This window comes from Anas platyrhynchos, chromosome 6 (genome assembly GCF_047663525.1).
Source record: "Anas platyrhynchos isolate ZD024472 breed Pekin duck chromosome 6, IASCAAS_PekinDuck_T2T, whole genome shotgun sequence".
NCBI classification, from domain to species: domain Eukaryota; kingdom Metazoa; phylum Chordata; class Aves; order Anseriformes; family Anatidae; genus Anas; species Anas platyrhynchos.
In genome coordinates this window covers 24,962,598-24,981,308 of record NC_092592.1, presented here as the reverse complement: position 1 = coordinate 24,981,308, position 18,711 = coordinate 24,962,598, and the positions used below count along the sequence as shown (strand labels likewise).

The 18,711-nt window shown below is 34.8% G+C and overlaps 1 protein-coding gene across 14 annotated transcripts in view; it reads left to right on the top strand.

The window, feature by feature from the left end:
• Positions 1-18,711, top strand: part of EXOC6 (exocyst complex component 6) — a 123,312-nt gene that overhangs the window by 78,272 nt on the left and 26,329 nt on the right. For 8 of the 14 annotated variants that reach the window (XM_013093967.4, XM_021268212.3, XM_038181108.1 and 5 more), the window contains 3 exons: positions 1,935-2,114; positions 5,039-5,068; positions 11,694-11,835. In XM_013093967.4, coding sequence (XP_012949421.1) covers positions 1,935-2,114; positions 5,039-5,068; positions 11,694-11,835 — 352 coding nt within the window. Of the gene's footprint in view, positions 1-1,934; positions 2,115-2,602; positions 4,958-4,990; positions 5,069-11,693; positions 11,836-18,711 lie in introns of those variants that run through there. The other 6 variants (XM_038181109.1, XM_021268209.3, XM_038181110.2 and 3 more) reach the window with 3 other exon arrangements.

Sequence of the window (18,711 nt, the reverse complement as noted above, 5' to 3'; positions counted from 1 at the left end):
AAAAATTTCCTTTTATTAGCAGTGTTGATCAGATTTACATTCCATGAGATGATCTTACAAATACATCTACACTGTACTTTTTTAATAGAAACCCTCAGACCTATTTCATTGCTACTATATTAGAGAACTGTTTTTCCCATGTTATTATTGTATATAAGATGTCATTTTAAAATGCCATTCAAATTCTCCAAGCATTGTTTAATGGTGCTAGAAGGAAATAATAATAAAAAAATGCTAGTTTATTTTTATCAAATTAAACAATTGTGTAGCTTTCAGTATTTACAGCTACACTTTCCAGCTTTGGATGACTGACTGCAAATGTGGATACCATTATATTTCTTTGTCTCTTGAAAGCAGTTTTTGATGCAATTCTGTCATCAAGTTAAGAGATGGAATACTTCCTCTGCATCTGCTTCTTGGAGTCATCTCCTACTGCTAATTCACTCTTTATCGTGCATGGGATTCACAGTGCTGCTTCTCAGAAGTAATTTCTGGGTTTCTAATCTGTTCACAGTTTTCTCAGGGAACAGTGTGCAACATTCCTTGCTTAAAGTGTTGGCAGCACAGTGCTGCTGTTGTAACCCAATAACCAAAGCAAAATAAAGTAGCCAAAACCAGGCTTCCAGAAACAAAAACCAATGGGCTGGTCTTGTTGTTGCCATTTAGTAGAACCAGTTAACTGTTGAAGATGATACAGCCGCTCCATAAATGACTTGGGTTTTGTTTGTTTTATAAACCAAGTAATCTCACTAAATTTAAGCAGATGTATTTGCTAGCCTTGTTCTTATAGACTGTTGAAACATCATTAATTAGAAACTTTGAACAAAGAATTAACTTTAATTGAAGCTGTTACATTAATAGCCATCTACAAAACTGTGAATATCAACGTACTTTGAGACATTTTCATATGTGTTAGAGGAGAGCTGTTTAGTGGAAGATTTTACAAGTTGGTTTGGCATTAAAGTGCCATTTTTAGTGAACCATACCTTGATATTGTTACACGGCAGGACCATATACTTGCTCACTTCCTCCTGAAATGCCTCACAGCCTGGAGCCTGGCAGAAAATTGAATTTGGTGCACACCTTTGGTGCCACGTTTAGGCTCGGGGCCTTTTGATTTTTCCTTTTTTTTTTTTTTTTTTTTTTTTCCTTTTTATTTTCTTATTTACACCTTGTCTGCACTGCCATGATTTTAGGCTGGTTTATCTTAGAGGAAACTTGAAATGGGAATTTTATCCACTTCTATGTTGCTCCAGTGTACCCAACCTATTTTTCCTCTCTAAAAACCCTCAGCAACTGACCAGTTCATTTAAAATTAAACCTCTTTATTGATTTGTTTCTCAAGATCACTGAAGAAAGTTTCATCTTGAGCTTGAATCACAGTATGGAATTTTTCCAGTATCATTAAATTCCAGTCTGGCAAAAGCATTCCTTTCTAGCAAGATACACTTTATCAAGCATCTGTAGGTAGATCCCATTGCTTCTATGAGGATCTGTCCTAAACAAATCAGGCAGATAGCATCATAATCTTGCTTCACAGTAAATGCTAGATGTTATCTCTGATCAGATCATTTCTACGTTGACTGGCACAAAAGCAGGATCTAGATAGTGGCAGAACAAAAAGGAGCATGAGGAAGTAGCGGAGTGCTCTGCATCAGTGTGTTATGATCAGGATATGTATGGGAGGGTGAAAAATGATGTGTATTCTTCAGATATACAGCATTAAATTAATTACATAAAAATCCTATGATTGCCGGACCTCCCGCCATAACAGATAAAATAACTACGTTCTTTTGTTATTCTCTTTTTTACATAGGGTAGGTAAACCTTGTATCAGAGAAAAACACAAGACTTAAGTTTAACTGATGAGAACTATTTATGTCCTAGTAGTATTTTAGAATTCTGACAATTGTGCACTATTTATTTGTTTTCAGGATGCAAGGCATGCTGCAGAAGGAGAAATATATATGAAACTTAACCAAAAAATAGATGAATTTATTCAAATTGCTGACTATGATTGGACAATGTCTGAATCAGATGGAAGAGCCAGTGGATACTTAATGGACCTTATTAACTTTTTAAGAAGCACATTTCAAGTTTTTACTCATTTACCTGTAAGTGTTGAAAATACGTTTAATTTCAAGCCATTGTAGCTTTATTTTATTTTAAAATACTGACGTTTTGAACAAATATGTGATTTTTGAATTGCATACATGCTAGCAGATTAATTTTCCAGTATTTTCAATACAGACGTGTTTTCAGATGTTTCACTATGTTGATGATGCTTATCTATCATAATAATTAGAAAAATGCTTTTGAATACTTTAGTAATAATTGTAACAACAGCTAATTTACAAAACAATTCGTAAATAGGTGGTTTTCTAGAGTGGGCTAGCCCTCAAATGGCCTTCTGTGTACAGTTCCATATACACATTCATTGATTTAAAGGACACCGAATTGGTGTAAGTCCTGCAATTGTGCAGAATACTCTGGTTCTCCAAAGTTGTTTTTAGTTAAATAGTCATTTGATTCTTGTTAAACGAGCTTCCTTGAACCAAGTCCTTGTTCTTATTCAAATATATTCTTTGTCACTTTGTTCTAGGTAAAAGGGCATTGGCAACCTGTTTTGTGTGCTCATTGTTATATTCTGTTGTCTGATTTCCCCTTGCTTTAAGATAAAAAAGACAATTTCTAATTTGAGTTATCATCATAATAGTTTATACCTTTGTAAGTATGGAATAACTTCAGTAAGTCTTTCGAACTGCATCTGCTTTTTGTCAGCTTGTCCTTGGTTGCTGCCGTCACACTGATGTCTGATTGCTTTACCCACATGCAGTGCCTATCAGGAATTAGTTCTCAATGCATAGAATGTTTTGAGGCTCCAGAGTGGAAATAAAAGATAATTTATTTATGTGCGCAGCAAAGTTTGAAGTTGCTGGCGTAGCAGGCTTCTCAGGTCTTCTAAATCATGTTAAGTGGTTGTGATTCTTTAGTCTATTTTTTTTAATTACTCAAAGATATAACCAACTCAAAATGTATCACATAATGTTTATGTGAATGGAAGTATGAGGCATGTGCTTTCATGCCAAGTAAGTCAAGCATTTTTTTTAATAAAGAAGAGCATGTTTGTTAGTTAATTTCACCATCACTTTTTGTCACTCTTTGAACAAATGGCATTGCTCCTCAATGGCCACGTGCATATAGCAGCTGTGAACAATGATGTACAGCTTCTAGAGAAAGATGAAAAGAGGTTTATCATGACTGTATGTTGTGATATACCTGTTCTAAAATGGGGCCCAGACAGAAATAATGTTCTTCTATGAGCTGAAATGAAAATGTGGTTTCCTTGAATGAGATAGTTTGTTAGGAGGGTTGTGAAGATGCTACTATGGTATTAGGACCTGAAAAGCATGAAGGGAATATAAATAAGCGCCTGGGGACACAAGCCAAACTTTTGAGAAAACTAGTTCCTATGAGGAGGTTATTCTATAATTTCGAACTCTGGCCAGGTAACAGGCTGGGGCTGTACAATTGACTAGTCTGCTCTGGCAAGAGGGTTCTTCTAACTTGACTTATACCGTGCATCACTTACTGTTCTGGCTTGGCAGATTGTAGAAAAATACAGTCCTATAAATGTTGTTGTGCATGAGCTGTGAAGATTATATGAAAATGTGCATACAGTTTAATTTTGGTGATTCTAATTAGATACATAGTAGTAAGTTATTTTCATTAAAGATATTTTCTGTGGCAAGCTCAGAAGTAGGTTCCATAATTCAGGAAAACATTAAGTGCTGTGGAGTCATAGGCAAAACTAGATTAGCATATGGCACAGTTAAAATTTAGAATAATTTTAGTATTCATTTTCATTAACAGAATAAGGATGTCACAGTGTCATTTCTATAACAATTTTTGTATTGCTGGCAGAAACAGCAAAATAGTTCTTCAGAACCATGCCTGTAATCAGAAATCAAAGAACAAAAGTTCTGACCACTGGTTGTAATTTTACTAAAGAAAAGAGTGGGACAAGTAGAGAGGAACCTCTTCTCTTACTACCATAGTGGATCCAATTGTGCTATAGTGCTAGGGCTTAGGGCACTACTTTGCTGCATTCATTCTCCATAGTCTCATTCACGGGTTACACACATTCTCTTTGATACTGTTTCAAAATCTAGTCTTACTGTAAAAGTGTTAGGCTATGTTCTTTAACAATTGTTTGGCTGTTGTCAAATTCCTGCCATTAGAGTCCTGTCTTATTTTAGATGTATGTGTAAGCTGTGTAAACACATGGGGATGTCTCCTTTTGTGCTCCCACATGGGTCTATACAGAATTATTTCTGTAGAAATGTAGACACATGGAATTGCTAGAAACGTCTTACATCTCCAAATGTTTTTTCTTTCAAGTTTTATATCATAGTTTTTCTTCTCTGTATTTATGCACTGTGCTTTAGTGTCAGTTTGGGGAAAGAAAATACATTTATTTAATCTTCCAGTTATAGTACCTTTTGCTTTATGTCAAAAAAATATTAATACATTGTGTTACATTTAGATTAATACTGTCCTAAGCCATTCTAAATTTTGTGTGAAATACATTAATAATGTACAGATAGTCTCTATAGGCCAAGACAGTAAGCATGGCATTTATTTTAAAACCAAAGTATTTTGGAATTGATTATTTGTGGTAATGAAAACTTTCTGGAAAGGCATATCAACAGATGTTTCCTAATTTGAAGGATTGCTAATTTGATATTTTGGCATACTTGTCCTTATTACAGAAAAACATTTTATTATTGGGTTATTATTACTTCAATTATAATCTCTTAATCTCTTTGTTGGGCCTTGACAAAATACTATAAAAGTTCCTTTTTTTTCTTTTTTTTTTTTTAAGAAAAAATGATTATGTAGATATAATTGTTATTTTTTGAAACTTTTCCTTACCTTTTATTACTACCAATTTTTTATTCTTTTTTTTTTTTTTTTTTGATGTTGACAGTACATCTTAATTTTTTTGTTTTGATTGCCTTACTGGTTTCCTTCTCAGAATAACAACAATGACCATGCAGCTATGTCGGTAAGTAGATGAAAGATGAAGAAAAAGCATGTGAACTGAAAAACTATGAACTGCCTGCAGGCTTATTGCTTCAATTTTTAATCATTTAATAAAAAGATCTTTCTGTTTTGCTGATGACTTGCTGTGTACCTTGTGTGACTGCATGCAGGAATCAGGTTAACGACTAATGCTGAGTTTTCATGCACTTGAGGGGCAGGAGCCCTAAAAACCTTGCAGAAGGGTGGTGGGGTGTGCATTGCATCCCAAATGAGATCATTTAGAGGAGGCTGAAACCTTTTGGAAGTGAGGTCAGGTATCAAAATGCAGCTATAAGGCATGCATACAGAATAGAGGTGGAGTGACAAAACAAAATAAAGAATCAGTGAAAGTTCCATTGTTCCTCTGCTACATCTATCAGAGGTCAAGGGAATGTGTATGCCCAAATATATATTTGTTTAGAAGATGATGAATTACATTTAAAAATTCCTCCAAGTTCTGATTATTTTTAAGTCATCAATTCATTTGGCATAAGCATTTTAATTATAATGAAAATGTTGAAATTCATATAGTTACTTTTAGTAGTTTTCTGTGAATATAGAGTTCTGGTTTATCAGCTCTGATGTGTTTGAATCTTATTGCTGTATGCTGCTTAATTGAACAAATGTACACTGTGCCATTCACTATTTAAGTAAATAAATGTATAAGGCATTACCATACACAGTGTGGGGATTCATATTTTTACAGTTAAAATTACATCTCCTCAGGGAAGAAATAATTAACTCAAGACATTGTGTGTTTTAGATTAAGGATAAAGACTGGAGCAAAAGCTTTGAAACTCAGTATCTAACTGTTCCACAGATCTATTCTCTGCATTCAGTAAAGCATACACTTCAAATACATGTGTAAGAGGTGGGCAAATACGAAGCAGTCATTTTATTCTATTAATTAAAACCTTCAATTTATGTTAAAACAATTTAGAAGTAAAATAAAACATACCAGTCAAAAGGGAAAAAAAAACAAACGAACAAACAAAAAAAAAACAACGGTAGTACCAGTGTTATTGTCTAGGACTCCTTGCTGTATTTTTCAGTAATTTTCAAGAGTAGCGTTAGAAAGCTTCAGTTATAATATTTGTGTGTGGTGTGGATTAGAATGTTTTATCAATGGTAGCCAGACATCTGGACTATTTTCTAACAGGACTGCACTCTTAGACTAGATGCCAAAAACAGTAGAGGGAATCTTGGAGTCCTGATTTCCAAGGAAGTTGGAAGTGGATCCAAAGTACCTTGTGTTAGAGTGTGTAGAGAATGTCTTTAAAGCTGACTAGCATACATTAAGTAGCAAATCCTGTTCCTGACTGCCAAAAAAATACGTTGGATGTACATAAAATTATATTACGTTTGCTTTTTTTCCTTTTAATTTTGGATAGTTATAATGTTTTCTCAGGATTTTTAGTTTGCACCTAAATTTATCCTGGTATTTTACATCAGATAAAACCAAAGCTTAATTCAGTTACTCAGCCTGGATAGAGCCTATCGCACCAACTAGCATGCTTCCTCTACAGTGTCAGCAAAAGAGTGTGCTTTAAGGAAAGTTGTTAGAAATTAAGTATCAATTTCCAACATTAAAGGTCCTTAGTAGTGTGCTCAGTTCTCCTTTATTTCTGATGGGATGGTCTTAAGATTGGTGATCTCATTAGAAAGTCAGCAGTGCCTTGAGGAACTTGCCTCCTTGTCTTACAGAGGCTGGGACACTGGAGCTGAAGTGCTGTGGCTGGGAGTCACTGCTGAAGCAGTTTTAGTATGTGACCCAGTAAGAGTGAATTCCAGCTATGGTTTTATTTTAGTCTTTCTGTCTGTGCCTCTAGGGCTGTTCTCATCTCTTTCCAGTTAATTTACCACTCCAAATAATAGAGAGGATGTGGGTTCCATACAGCAGCTTCTTTAAAGCTAGTTCCTGTGCCACCTTCCCTGTCAGGAAAAGTTTAGCTGGCTTTATTGAAAGACGTAGTACACATTTCACTAATCAAAGAAACCTCAGTTCAGTGAGTAGCTTATGATCTTTTTTTCCTAACTTTACACACTTGCTTTAGTAGATTGTGGGAAATTCCACCTGTCTCATCATCACTGCAGTAAAAAACTGTATTAGGCAGAGTTCTTCTGAGAATAGGAAAAGAGGAGACAAACCCTTTCCTGGCTCAGACAGGGGGAAAAAAAACAAAAAACAAAAAACAAAAAAAACCAATGGGCCTAAACTAGTGTTGGAAGTAAACAGCTAAATGAGGCATGAGTAATCATACCTCTTGTTTTAGATAAGTTAATTTGAAATTATAGAGGGTATATAAAGGTTTTTAACTGAAGTTTAGAATTATCTGAACTTTTATTCCAGACACAATTTACATGCTTTGTCAGTACAAAGTTAGTATTGGACAACTCTGAAAGAGAAAATGAATGACCAGTGAAAAGTTAAAATTACAAATTACTTTCAATTAGGTATTTTTTGACTGTTTTCATTAGAATGTGGAGATTGGAAGTAAAATTGAGTCTTAAACTCTATTTGTGATTTTGAATATACTTTTTTTTTTATCAATAGTTCAAAAATTGTATTTTATTCTTGCTTTAGTTATTAGAATCATAGAATCATTTAGTTTGGGAAAGACCTTTAAGATCATCAAGTCCAACTGTTATCATATGCATATGCAATGTGTGGGCTGCTATAAGCAGCAAAGAAGCAGATAAAGCAAAGAGTACAAAATCTATGCACTTACCAGTTATTATAACTGATGAAATCTGTATGTTTAAGGATTGGGTGTTGTTTTTTTTTTGTTTTTTTTTTTTTTTGTTTTTTTTTTTTTTCCAGTTTCAGAAAGTCTTTTTTTAATTATTTGTCATTTCATAATGTTAAATTAATTCCTAAGCTTAACTTCTTAGTTTTAACAGATAAGTTTTGTTATCTCCTTTTATGCTGAGGATGGCAGTTTGTGTTATTTTATTGTTTCTGTGATTGACAGCAAAAGCCCAATTTCACAGCTTGCAGTGAGGGTGAAGGGGTGGTGGTTTTCTGCAGCTATATTCAAAAACTGTCAATCAAAAGCCTTCACAGGCTACTTAGTGAATGGTGGTTTTTTCCCTGATTTCTCCAAATGCCGCTTCATGCTGTCTTTGATTGGCACAGCCTGGCAGGGAGGATGGATGAATCTGTCACTGGACGGTTAATTGTGTTGCTGGTCTCAGCCTGACATCAGGTCTTTGACTCGTAACTGGCTCAATACAAAACAAATTAGCAGATTGTAGTCATATTTCTCATTCTATATGCTTTGACTTTGTTGAATGCAGTCCATAAATCATATTGACTGACACCATAGTGAATGATGAAAGCTGCTTTTGAGACGGCTAGCGTGGGTCTTAGAAAGCAGCACCATGAAGGTGCCATGGAAGGATGCATATGGCTGACCCTTTGGGAATTTCCTAGGAGCCAAATGTCTCTTTACTGCAATTGTTCTTAGGAGAAAAGCTTTTGGGTCCTATAAAAAAGGATTTAATATGTCAGCAGATTCTCTTTACATGCTCCTTTGAAATATAAGCAGTTTGTCTAAGGGGTTTCTCTTTTTACAAACTTGTATTTCAGCAAAATGTGAAGATGGGGTTAAAAAACAGTTGCCTTTAATACTGTTCGCAGGTGTTTTTGCTTATAGAATAGGGTCCTTGTTTCTTAAACTTTACATTGGTTGAGTGGAAGAATAGGTTTTGTAGATAGCAGCAATTAACATAGGCAGAGCAGAGATAATAGTAGTGTTTCCCAAATGGGAGGCAAAACTGGAACGAATGTGAGAAGCATCCTGAATCTCTGCATGCTACTGAATATAGGTATTTAATTGCTTCATACAGTAGCCACAGCCACCCCCTCTTAAAAAGATAAAAATTATGAATGTTTTAAAACTGAGATTTGTTTCATTTTGGAAAAGAAACATGTTCTTTTTATGTTCATAGATCATTAAATTTCCTGCATTATGAAAATGAATGCATTATGAAAAATGGCAAGTAATTAATTAATTGGGGAATGATGGAAATTTGGAAAGAGATTTTAACTGGAACTCATTTGTCAACCAAATTTGAATTTAATTATTTTTGGTATGTTGTACATCCAGCATATTTTGCGCTGGGAAGCCCTGAATTTTGAGGAGGATAACAGTAAAATCTGTATTTTTCTGAGTTAAAATTCAGCATTTAGGTTGATATGTTTAGCTTCATTTTTTCCTCTAGTCTTACAAAAATCAAGTGATACATCAAGTATAAACTATGCATAGTAAACTTCTATTATTTGTTGATATACCTTGTGAACAATAAGCCTGTAGTTCAAGTTGCATAGTTGGAAATAGTTTAAATGTTAGGATGTTTCCATCTTATGAAAATTTAAAAGAAGCATTAAATGTTCATGTATTGATACTTCTTTAAAGTCCAAGTGACTTTTACCATGTCATTTCTGTATTGTAACCATTATTTCTTGTGCTCCAGTACTATTGATATTTGCCAGATTGTAGAAACTACCTACAGATGTTTGTCAGAAAGATAAAATTCTGTCTTTTACTTATAATAACAGGGGAGGGAGTAAACATCATTTGCATATAAAACAAATTAAATGTTAATTTTTTTCTTGACAACCTATCAATCTGGTTGAACTTTTATTACATTATAGTGGCAGCATAAATAGGACATGGAGCTGATTTGATGGAGCAGTACATTAAACGGAGATGCACTAGTTGTTCCATTAAATCAAAATGACATTTCCATTAAGTATTTCAAACCTACTACATTGTAATTAAATGAACTGTGGCCCATTAATTCCCCTCTTCACCCCCTTTTTCTCTCCTCCCCTCTTCCCCCCCCATTTTTTTGGTCTTTTTTTTTTTTTTTTTTTTCCATTCATATTGATATTGTTCTGCTTGGGGAATAGAGCTGCATGTCTCCCAGTGTAATTAACATTGGGTTTGGGAGACTTTTAAGCATGCTGTTCTTGCATTGTTTCTTACATTCTTTGTTGTCAGTTCATCTATTTTGGTCAAAAATGTTATTTGCTTTTCTGAGATGTTCAATTAAGAAACTGACATCTCATTTTAGATATAAAGCTCCTAACAGTTCAAGGTGTCTTAATGCCAAAGAGGTATTAGCAAAAGCCCTTTAATGTTTCTGTTTGACATATGAAGAGAATGAACATTTTACATTGTATTGTCTACATTTTATTATGCTTTAACAAAGCATGGATTTTTAAAGTACACAATGTTTATGGAGAAATGTGCTTTCTACAATATGTATACATGTACATGAATATACAATGCTATGTACAGGTTGTCTTGTTAAGGGAAAGATCGGGCTCTTCAGATGTTAGAGCAGAACTTTCCAAACTTCTGGAAAAGTGAACTGCTGTCAGTCCTTCCCATTTTTCATTGCTTATATGTGTTTCTCTGAGTCAGTAGTGAATTGATCATCCTGACCTTGCAGAAAACAGTTGGGGAACCATTGCTTTAGAGAATAGGTGTCATCACTTTGCTGATGGATATAAGTAAAACAGTAGTGGTTTGTAGTCCAGTAGGTGGATTACATAATTATGATTTCTTTCATATAAACATGTTAATAGTTACTTTTGGTTCCATATATACCGTAACATATGTCAATTGAAAAGCGTGGTTTAAATACATGAAACTACAGAGACAGAAATTCATATAATTGCATTTGAAAACCAAGGTGTCTGCTCTTAAAGATCGCAGTGCTATGAATAGAATGTTGCCATCTAATCAGGTATCTGGTCTTAACTGATTTTTCTTCTCTGGTAGAACTTCTATATTTTTCTGATTTTCTGTATGAAATTGTTAGTGATTTATCAAATTAACATCTGATTTGGGGGATTTGTTTTATTGGTCTCTGGTTTGGAAAATTATTTGTCTCAATTACATATACATTGTAAAAAGATGAAAAAACTTTACTTGGTAAACTGTGATTAGGGAATTATTTCTATTTTGTACAGCAGAGGGCTGCATTTCATTTTGCAAGTTGTTGATTACAGACAGCACTGATTTATTAAGCACCTGAAAGATGATGGATAAGCATGAATATTTAAAATAATTTAGCAACAACCTTTGAGATGGAATTCAAGTAATTAAGTGGCGCAAGCTGTAATGAGAAATGCCCCAACTGAAAGCAATGGTTTTGGTTTATATATATACACACATTTATTTATTTATTTATTTATGACTGTTGTTAAGAATATGTGGCATGTCGATTTACATTCCTGCTTTCATTTTGTTTGGGTTAAAAAAAAAAAATCCACGCTCATGCTTCTGCAGCTTACATTGTTATTATGCTCTTCCATGTTGGGAAATGTCTTTGTATTCTTGAAGACTGTTGGATTTCTGCAAGAAGTATCAGTGATTGTTTGATTGTTTAACATACATTTAATTTAGCTCCCTAATTGATTTAATAGAAATGAAGCTAATGGGCCAAAGAAATAACAAGAAGTGTGATCATTCCTCTTCTAACCTAAGTCCTGCATCATTAAGACTTTGGCTGTATAATAAATTCAAATCAGATAAGACGTTCTTTACTGACATAACATTTGTTTCTATCTTAAAACCTGTTGCTCTTTCTACTAGGGAAAAGTGGCACAGACAGCTTGCATGTCAGCCTGCCAGCATCTTTCAACATCCCTAATGCAGATGCTACTGGACAGTGAATTAAAACAAATAAGCATGGGAGCAATTCAGCAGTTTAATTTAGATGTGATACAGTGTGAATGTAAGTAGATATCTCCATATTCCTATCTATATCTGTCTTAGCGTTGCAAAAAAAATCTTTAACGTAAGCTATATAGTGATCTTTTTCCATTATCTACTAAAACTGTCTTTTTTTTTACTTTTAATGTTATTGCATTACAGCCTCCTGTAAAAGTATTTATGATTAATTATGTTAACATTTCTGGGAAAATTTATATATATATATTTTTAAAACTTTAGTATCTGATTGAAACGTCCATCTGTTGTTACTGTTAATGGCATCATAATGAGTACATCCCATAAACAGACCATAGCCTAGCACAGAATTGCCCCAAATCACTATATAAATATTATGGTCTTATAGTTGTGCACCAAAAGGTCAAAAGTCTGTGAAATTTAGTTTTCCCTCCGGGGAGTATTTATTACAATACAAGTTCTATTTGTGTTGTTACATAGGTTTTGTCTCTCCTAAAACTATTGCCTTACTCACTGTAAGTAGGGGTACTCACTAGAGTAGTAGTACTCATTTAATAGATGTCAGACATTGTTTTATTCTCACTATTCAAAATACAGAATTACGTCATAAAACTGGTTGAATCCAGCACTGAAGGCAGGATTAATTTTATCATGTTTTACATGGAACTCGCCACCGTAGGGTGAGCTCATACTCTGTATTAAGGAAGTTACTTTCATAACGTTGTGATATGAATAGGTTTTATGGTCGATGACTGAATAGGTTATGAATAGGTTTTTATGGTTGTGACTGAGATGCAACAAAAAGGCTGACTAGGGCTTTTTAAAATTCATATCTTTAGTTTCTTATACTCTTTTTTTTTTTTTTCCTGTTTATTTATTTATTTCTAAAATATCATTCCTCATATGATTGAAGCAGAGACCTCAATGATTTTGATGACTGCTTTAAAAAGTGGCAGTTTTGCAAATCCTCGGGTGTGTTTAGTGTGGGCATATGAGAAAACTGATGACTACTCAATTAGCAGCCACCATGGGAAACTGGAAATCTGTTTTCAAGTAATTTAGTGAGCATCATAAAGGATTCTTGTGGGAATAGAGTTAAAGGGCATTTGTGACTTTTTCACTTCAAGTGTTTCTTTCCTCCTCTTGCCCTGTTTGTGCATTCCATCTAAACTCCACAACAAGGCAGGCATCTTTCTGACAGTTCTTACTTGTGCAGCCTTGAGGCCTTTCAGTGCAATGAGAGGACCTGACAGGATTATCAGAGTCTGTTTTGAAAAAAAAGGTATTTGTGATGTTAAAGTTTGTCTCATGATTGCACAAGTTGGCCAAATAGAGGTATGCAGATATTTTGTCATTTTTAGTACAAATTTATATATTTTTGTATTGCAAATTTGATAGAGTTCTTTTCAAGTAGGTGAATAGGGGTATGTATGCACATTTGTGTGGTTTCTTGGTTTAAAAAAAAAAATCCCAGCTGCAAAACAAATTTCATAACATTGATAATACTGATACCATAATCATTTATCTAGACAAGTCAAATTGGTGCATCCACTACACAGTTATCTGCCTTCTGAACTAATAGTATAACAGCAGAGAAAGCTTGTTGCCACCATGTTATTTTTTCTAGTGTCTGAAATATGTACAACTGCAAATAGAATAAACTTCAATTCTTTTTACGCTTTTAAAGCTTGTTAGAAAAAAATGGTTTTGCACAGAAACCTTTTGAGTAGCTTAAAGATGGCAGCTTGGCAGAATAGTATGTTGCAGCAAATGATGCCTTACAATCTGTAAGGGACTGTCGCAAGATGATGTTCAGAGTCTGCTTTGCTGTTGCAGTTCATTCATAAGGTCTGTCACAGGCACATTCCAGGCCTGGCTGAGACGCCTGTGATTTATGTTCTTGCTCATCACCCTCCCCCAGCTTTATTCTTTGACACTTTGGGTGTAATGGATACAACAATGACATTTCAATTAGTGCTTAGGGTGTGCAAATAATTCACAAATGTTGGGTAATTTTCTACTGTATTTTACACATGGATATGACACTTTCAATATAGACAGGGTGCATTCTGAATGAATAAGTTATGTGAAACATAGAAAGTTATGATTATTTGAAGATGCATTTCAAAACATTGTTGGCGATATTCTACTTATTTATTCTAATTTTTAACGTTGCATTTTTATTTTAATACTTTCTAGTATGAAATGGAGGAGACCTAAATAAAAACAGGAAAATGTGATTACTAGTCAGAAAAAGCAATCAGCAGCCCAACAAACAGCCCAACAGTCTGTTAATGAGCTGTTAAGTCAGTAAGTGCTGAAGTTCTTGAGTCATAGCAACCAGGTAGAATGATGAGTGGAATTCCAAGAAATGGAGGTGGAAGGGGTTCACAAGAGGATATCTTGTGAACGCTGAGATTTTGTTATCCTGTGCTGTATTTTAGTGCAAAGTACCTAACTCTAAGAAGCAGAACAGAAAATCTGGGAGTACCTGATACTTTTCCTTGAGAATAAGATCAGGTGGTCTTATGTTTTTAAAAAAGAATACTGATGGTCATCTTGTTCTGTTCTTCAGTTTCATGTGTTCCTTCCAAACATTCCAAAAGCTTTAAGTTTGATTTCAGGATGTCCTGTTTTAATTGTAATATTTTCCACTTTCACTACCTATTTTGTAATGTAGAACAGTGTTCCACCTTTGGTTTTTACGCCTTTCTTTCTCAATTACGATCTTCTGCTATGATGACTGGGTTTCTTATAGCAGTATTCAGGAAAATAGCATGTACTAGGCTCCATTGAACAAAAGCTGGAGAATGGCCTTTTGTTTGCACATTGCATTTCAGTGTCCCAAGGAGGAAAGGTGAGGAGAGGCATTTGCCATTTCTTCAAGATGAAATTCAGGTGTGGGTTTCTGTATCTCACTTTATGAGAAGCAAGTTGTAAATAATAGCACACAGGCTTTTCAGTGATGGAGTTGACTTTGGAAATGTGTACTAGTTGTGTTCGGGAATCAAAAATTCACTGCGAACAAGCTTCTGATCTTCAGTACTTTTGAACTGCAATTGTAGTTGTATCTTTCTGATCTTCACAGAAAAGTACTGGTAAAATTCTGTAAGCCACTTAATACATTTAATACATTTACATGCTGTAAGCCACTTAATACATTTTACATTATGAGGTTTTTATGTAAAATGTATTAGTTATTGTATATTTTTCTCTTGTTCAGTCAAAATGATTTATAGCTCCACTATCAGCAAGTTGTTTTGCTGAAGAGATCCAACCATACAAAAGTATGTGTCTCTTTCTTGGTACAAATATTTTATACTTTTTTTCAACTTTCACAGAAAAAAAATCTTTTTGGGGTGAAGCTGACATATGAATACTAATTTAGACTTCTGTTTGTTTTAATCCTTAAAGTTTACACTTTAAGGTTAAGTGGTCATAGTGCTTTAATTTAGAACACCATCCAGATCTAGATATCTTACATCAGCATTTTATTAGTTAAGTAGAACTGATTAGAAATTCTGATTGCTGGAAAAGTTATTGTTAACTTTTGTAATTTATGTCTGTTTTAAAGTAATGGAATTGTGAGACAGGACTAACTGGCAGAAGGAGGTACAGTTGAGTAGTCAACCTTCTTCATCCAGCTGTGAATCTGTGCGAGGATGGAAAGGTTTTGAGCCATGACAATAGGTGAGGGTGAAAGAAATCCTCAAACAGCATCAGCTAGCAGAGAACTAGCACAAAGCAAATTGTAATGTAACTTCCTGACCAGTCCCACCTGGGGATTCCTGCCAGTCCCTCCTTTGTCACACACTGTGTTGAGAGCTGCAGTGTCCAAGAGCAAGAGAGAATCTTGACCCATGTACTCTCTGTTGAGGAGGCCCCTTGCTTTACCTGCCTTGTCTCCCTTCTGGGAAGTCAGGTTAACTTGGCTCACTTGAGACCATCCTTCATCCCATGGCCTCATATGGCAGCACAGGACTCAGGGTAAGCTGCAAGTCCTGGGCAGCGCTGGGGGCTGCTGCCCTGCCAGCTGGCAGCTCCCTCAGCAAGGCTCCCCTCCAGGCGTGTTTGAACAGCTGGAGCCTCCAGCAGGGCTGCGAAGTGGCTAAAGGCTACTGTGATGGTCACCTGGCTTTCTGCTCCTCATTCCAAAATACATCTACAGCTTTGCTGTCCTGCCTTTGAATCGAGAATTGATGCTATGAAGCTAAAGGAAAGGCTGCCCTAATTTAGCTTTTAATCCAAAATTTGGACGCCGATTGTAATTTTTGCAATTGAACTACAGCTATCTGTCAGAAAATAAATAAGTGAGTACTGAATTCCCAGACAAGCACAGGCACACACAGATTGTATGTATCTAAAGTCTGGGTTTTGAGAGAATAAAATGAAGAGACTGGTTAATAAATCTAGAATTGCATAGAAATTCAATGCAACCTACAGATGTCTTTAATTCCGTTTTAGCAGATGCCAAGCTTTTTCTTAAGATAACCATCAACACACATATATATCAGTTCACATACATCCTGTATACAAAATGTAATGAAAGGACCAAAATGAAGTACTCGAAAGAAAATGAAGTCATCTTTCCAATATTTATATTTATCATTCTTATGTATGTGTTACCTCAGAGCTCATTGTGGTGTTGTTACATGTTGTTTTCATTGGATCCTACCTCCTGTAAATTACCAACCTGGCTGTTACAGGAAGCACATTTTTGTGCTTAATAGTAATGAGATTGGGTATACCCAATACATTCTGCCAAAGATCCTGTATTTTATACACAAAAAAGAACTACACAGTATTAATGAAGTGCAGGAAAAGATGTTAATAAAAACCTTTTGAACACCAGTCATCTAATGCCTATTTTCAGTTGTGTTTTTTTTTTCCTGAAAACACTGAGGTTTTTGATTCAAACTACTGAGCAGTTAGTTATTTGCCCTTTTATGTGATAGTTTTATGGTAATCTTTGCATTTTCACTCTCAGGTATTATAAAATTCCTGAATTTCCTTATGCATACTAAAATAAACAACCAAGTAGCCCCCTATCCTTCCAAATCCTCTTTAAGCCTAGAATGAATGTAGGGGGTGAATATTTTAAAAGACGTTTATGTGACAATGTTTCATTACTATCTGGAAAGGGACCCCTAGGACACAGACATTAAGAATGTTAATCCTGTTCTTATAATATCTTCCTAAAATGCTGTGCAGCAGAAAACATTTAATTAGCTTTGTAAAATTGTTAGCAAAACTTAAAAGCCCTGAGCTGAGGGGGTTGAACTGTCTGACCATTACCATAAGTGGATTATCTTTTTGCCCTTTGAACTCATGAAATTGTAATAATGAAACAAATCCTACTGTAGGCACCTGTCAAAAATGACCAAAATGTGAGAATAAATTCTTATGCTATGGTAAATGTCCCCAGTGTTGTAAATTTATTTATAAAAGGAAATTGTAGTTAAAGAGAAAGGAGCATATACAATAATTCAGTTTGGTACCTTGTGTGCTCCTTGTACTATAGCTGCCACAGCAATAGGTGCTTTGCAGGGAAGCAAACTAATACTGCATTATTAAATGCATTAGGATAATTTCCAGACGATGTTAACCTGATGAGCAGTATCTATTTTGTTAAGTGCACAAACTGAAGAGCCTAAGAAAAATTCACTTAAACTCTTTTAAAGGATATCTTACTTGAGTGAAGAAGTGAGGCAATGGGTTTTTCTGCAAATGTCTGTTATAAATGTGTGACTGGGGCAAGAGCATGAGAACTACCTAGTGAGGCTAAACCTTCCTTTAGCCAAGTGTCCTGTCTCCAGTGGTGGTCAGTGACAGGTATTTAGAGAAGAGTGTAAAACACTGGGCTGTATATTGAGTGGTCCTTGCCATTGCAGATCCATCTTCTGTAGCTTAGGGATTTAATGAACAGCTGAATTCAGACTGTTGTTTTATCACTGTTGAAGAGCCTGTATTTCATGTTGTTTGTTTGTTGTGTGGGGGGGTTGTTGTTTTTTTTTACCTTTATATTTTCTGCCTCATTTATACTTCTGCCATTCACCACTTGGCACAAGAATGAGTCCTATAATTAATTGTATTGTGTTATATAAACAAGTAATCTATTTTGGTTTGCATAATTCTGCTGATTTATTGAATTGCCCATTATTTCTTATATTATGTGAAACAGTAAATCAATGATAGTTTCCTTTCCATCTTTTTTATGCAATTAATGACTTCCTAGAGTTTGGTTATTAGGCTTCTGCAGTGCTGCTGTCTGGAGGGCTCGACTGAGTCCACGAGTAAGTTCTCTGATTGTGTAATAGACTCTATTGATTATGTACTGTGTGCTCCACTGCACCTGATCTACTTCTTAAAGTGTTGTCATCATGTATTCTATTTTATTTACTCCCCCCTTTACATTTAAGAGACAGTGTCTGGAAATAGATTCATTTGGACACGTGGGCATATTGCATCCCAGCAGTAGTAAGTGCTGCTTTTGAGTACAACCTGAAATTATCTGAAATGTCTATGACATTTTGCTGAGCTTGCGTTCATGTGTTTTTCAAAGAAGAAAGTGAGAAATTGCTCAAGTCTTGATTTAATGGTGCTCTGTGATGTGGACAAAGGGCTGCTGGAAAACTTGTTGTCTTCTCTTTCCTGGATGTGCTGGCCTTCTCCGTAGTACAATTTTTTAAGTTTGCATCATTGCTTCCTAATATTTCCTGGTTGATAGTTCAACTATGATATATTGTATTGGAGATTTATAGTTTTAATGAATTTTCAGTGTAATTGTTTTTGCCTAATAGTAACAGAAATCTGTGACATTTCTCTGCCTTTGTAGATGGTTTTAGTTTCTTTAGTTGTCATCAAATTGTACATGAAATAAAAAAAAAAATCTTTTAAAAAATTGTTTACAATTATTGATAAT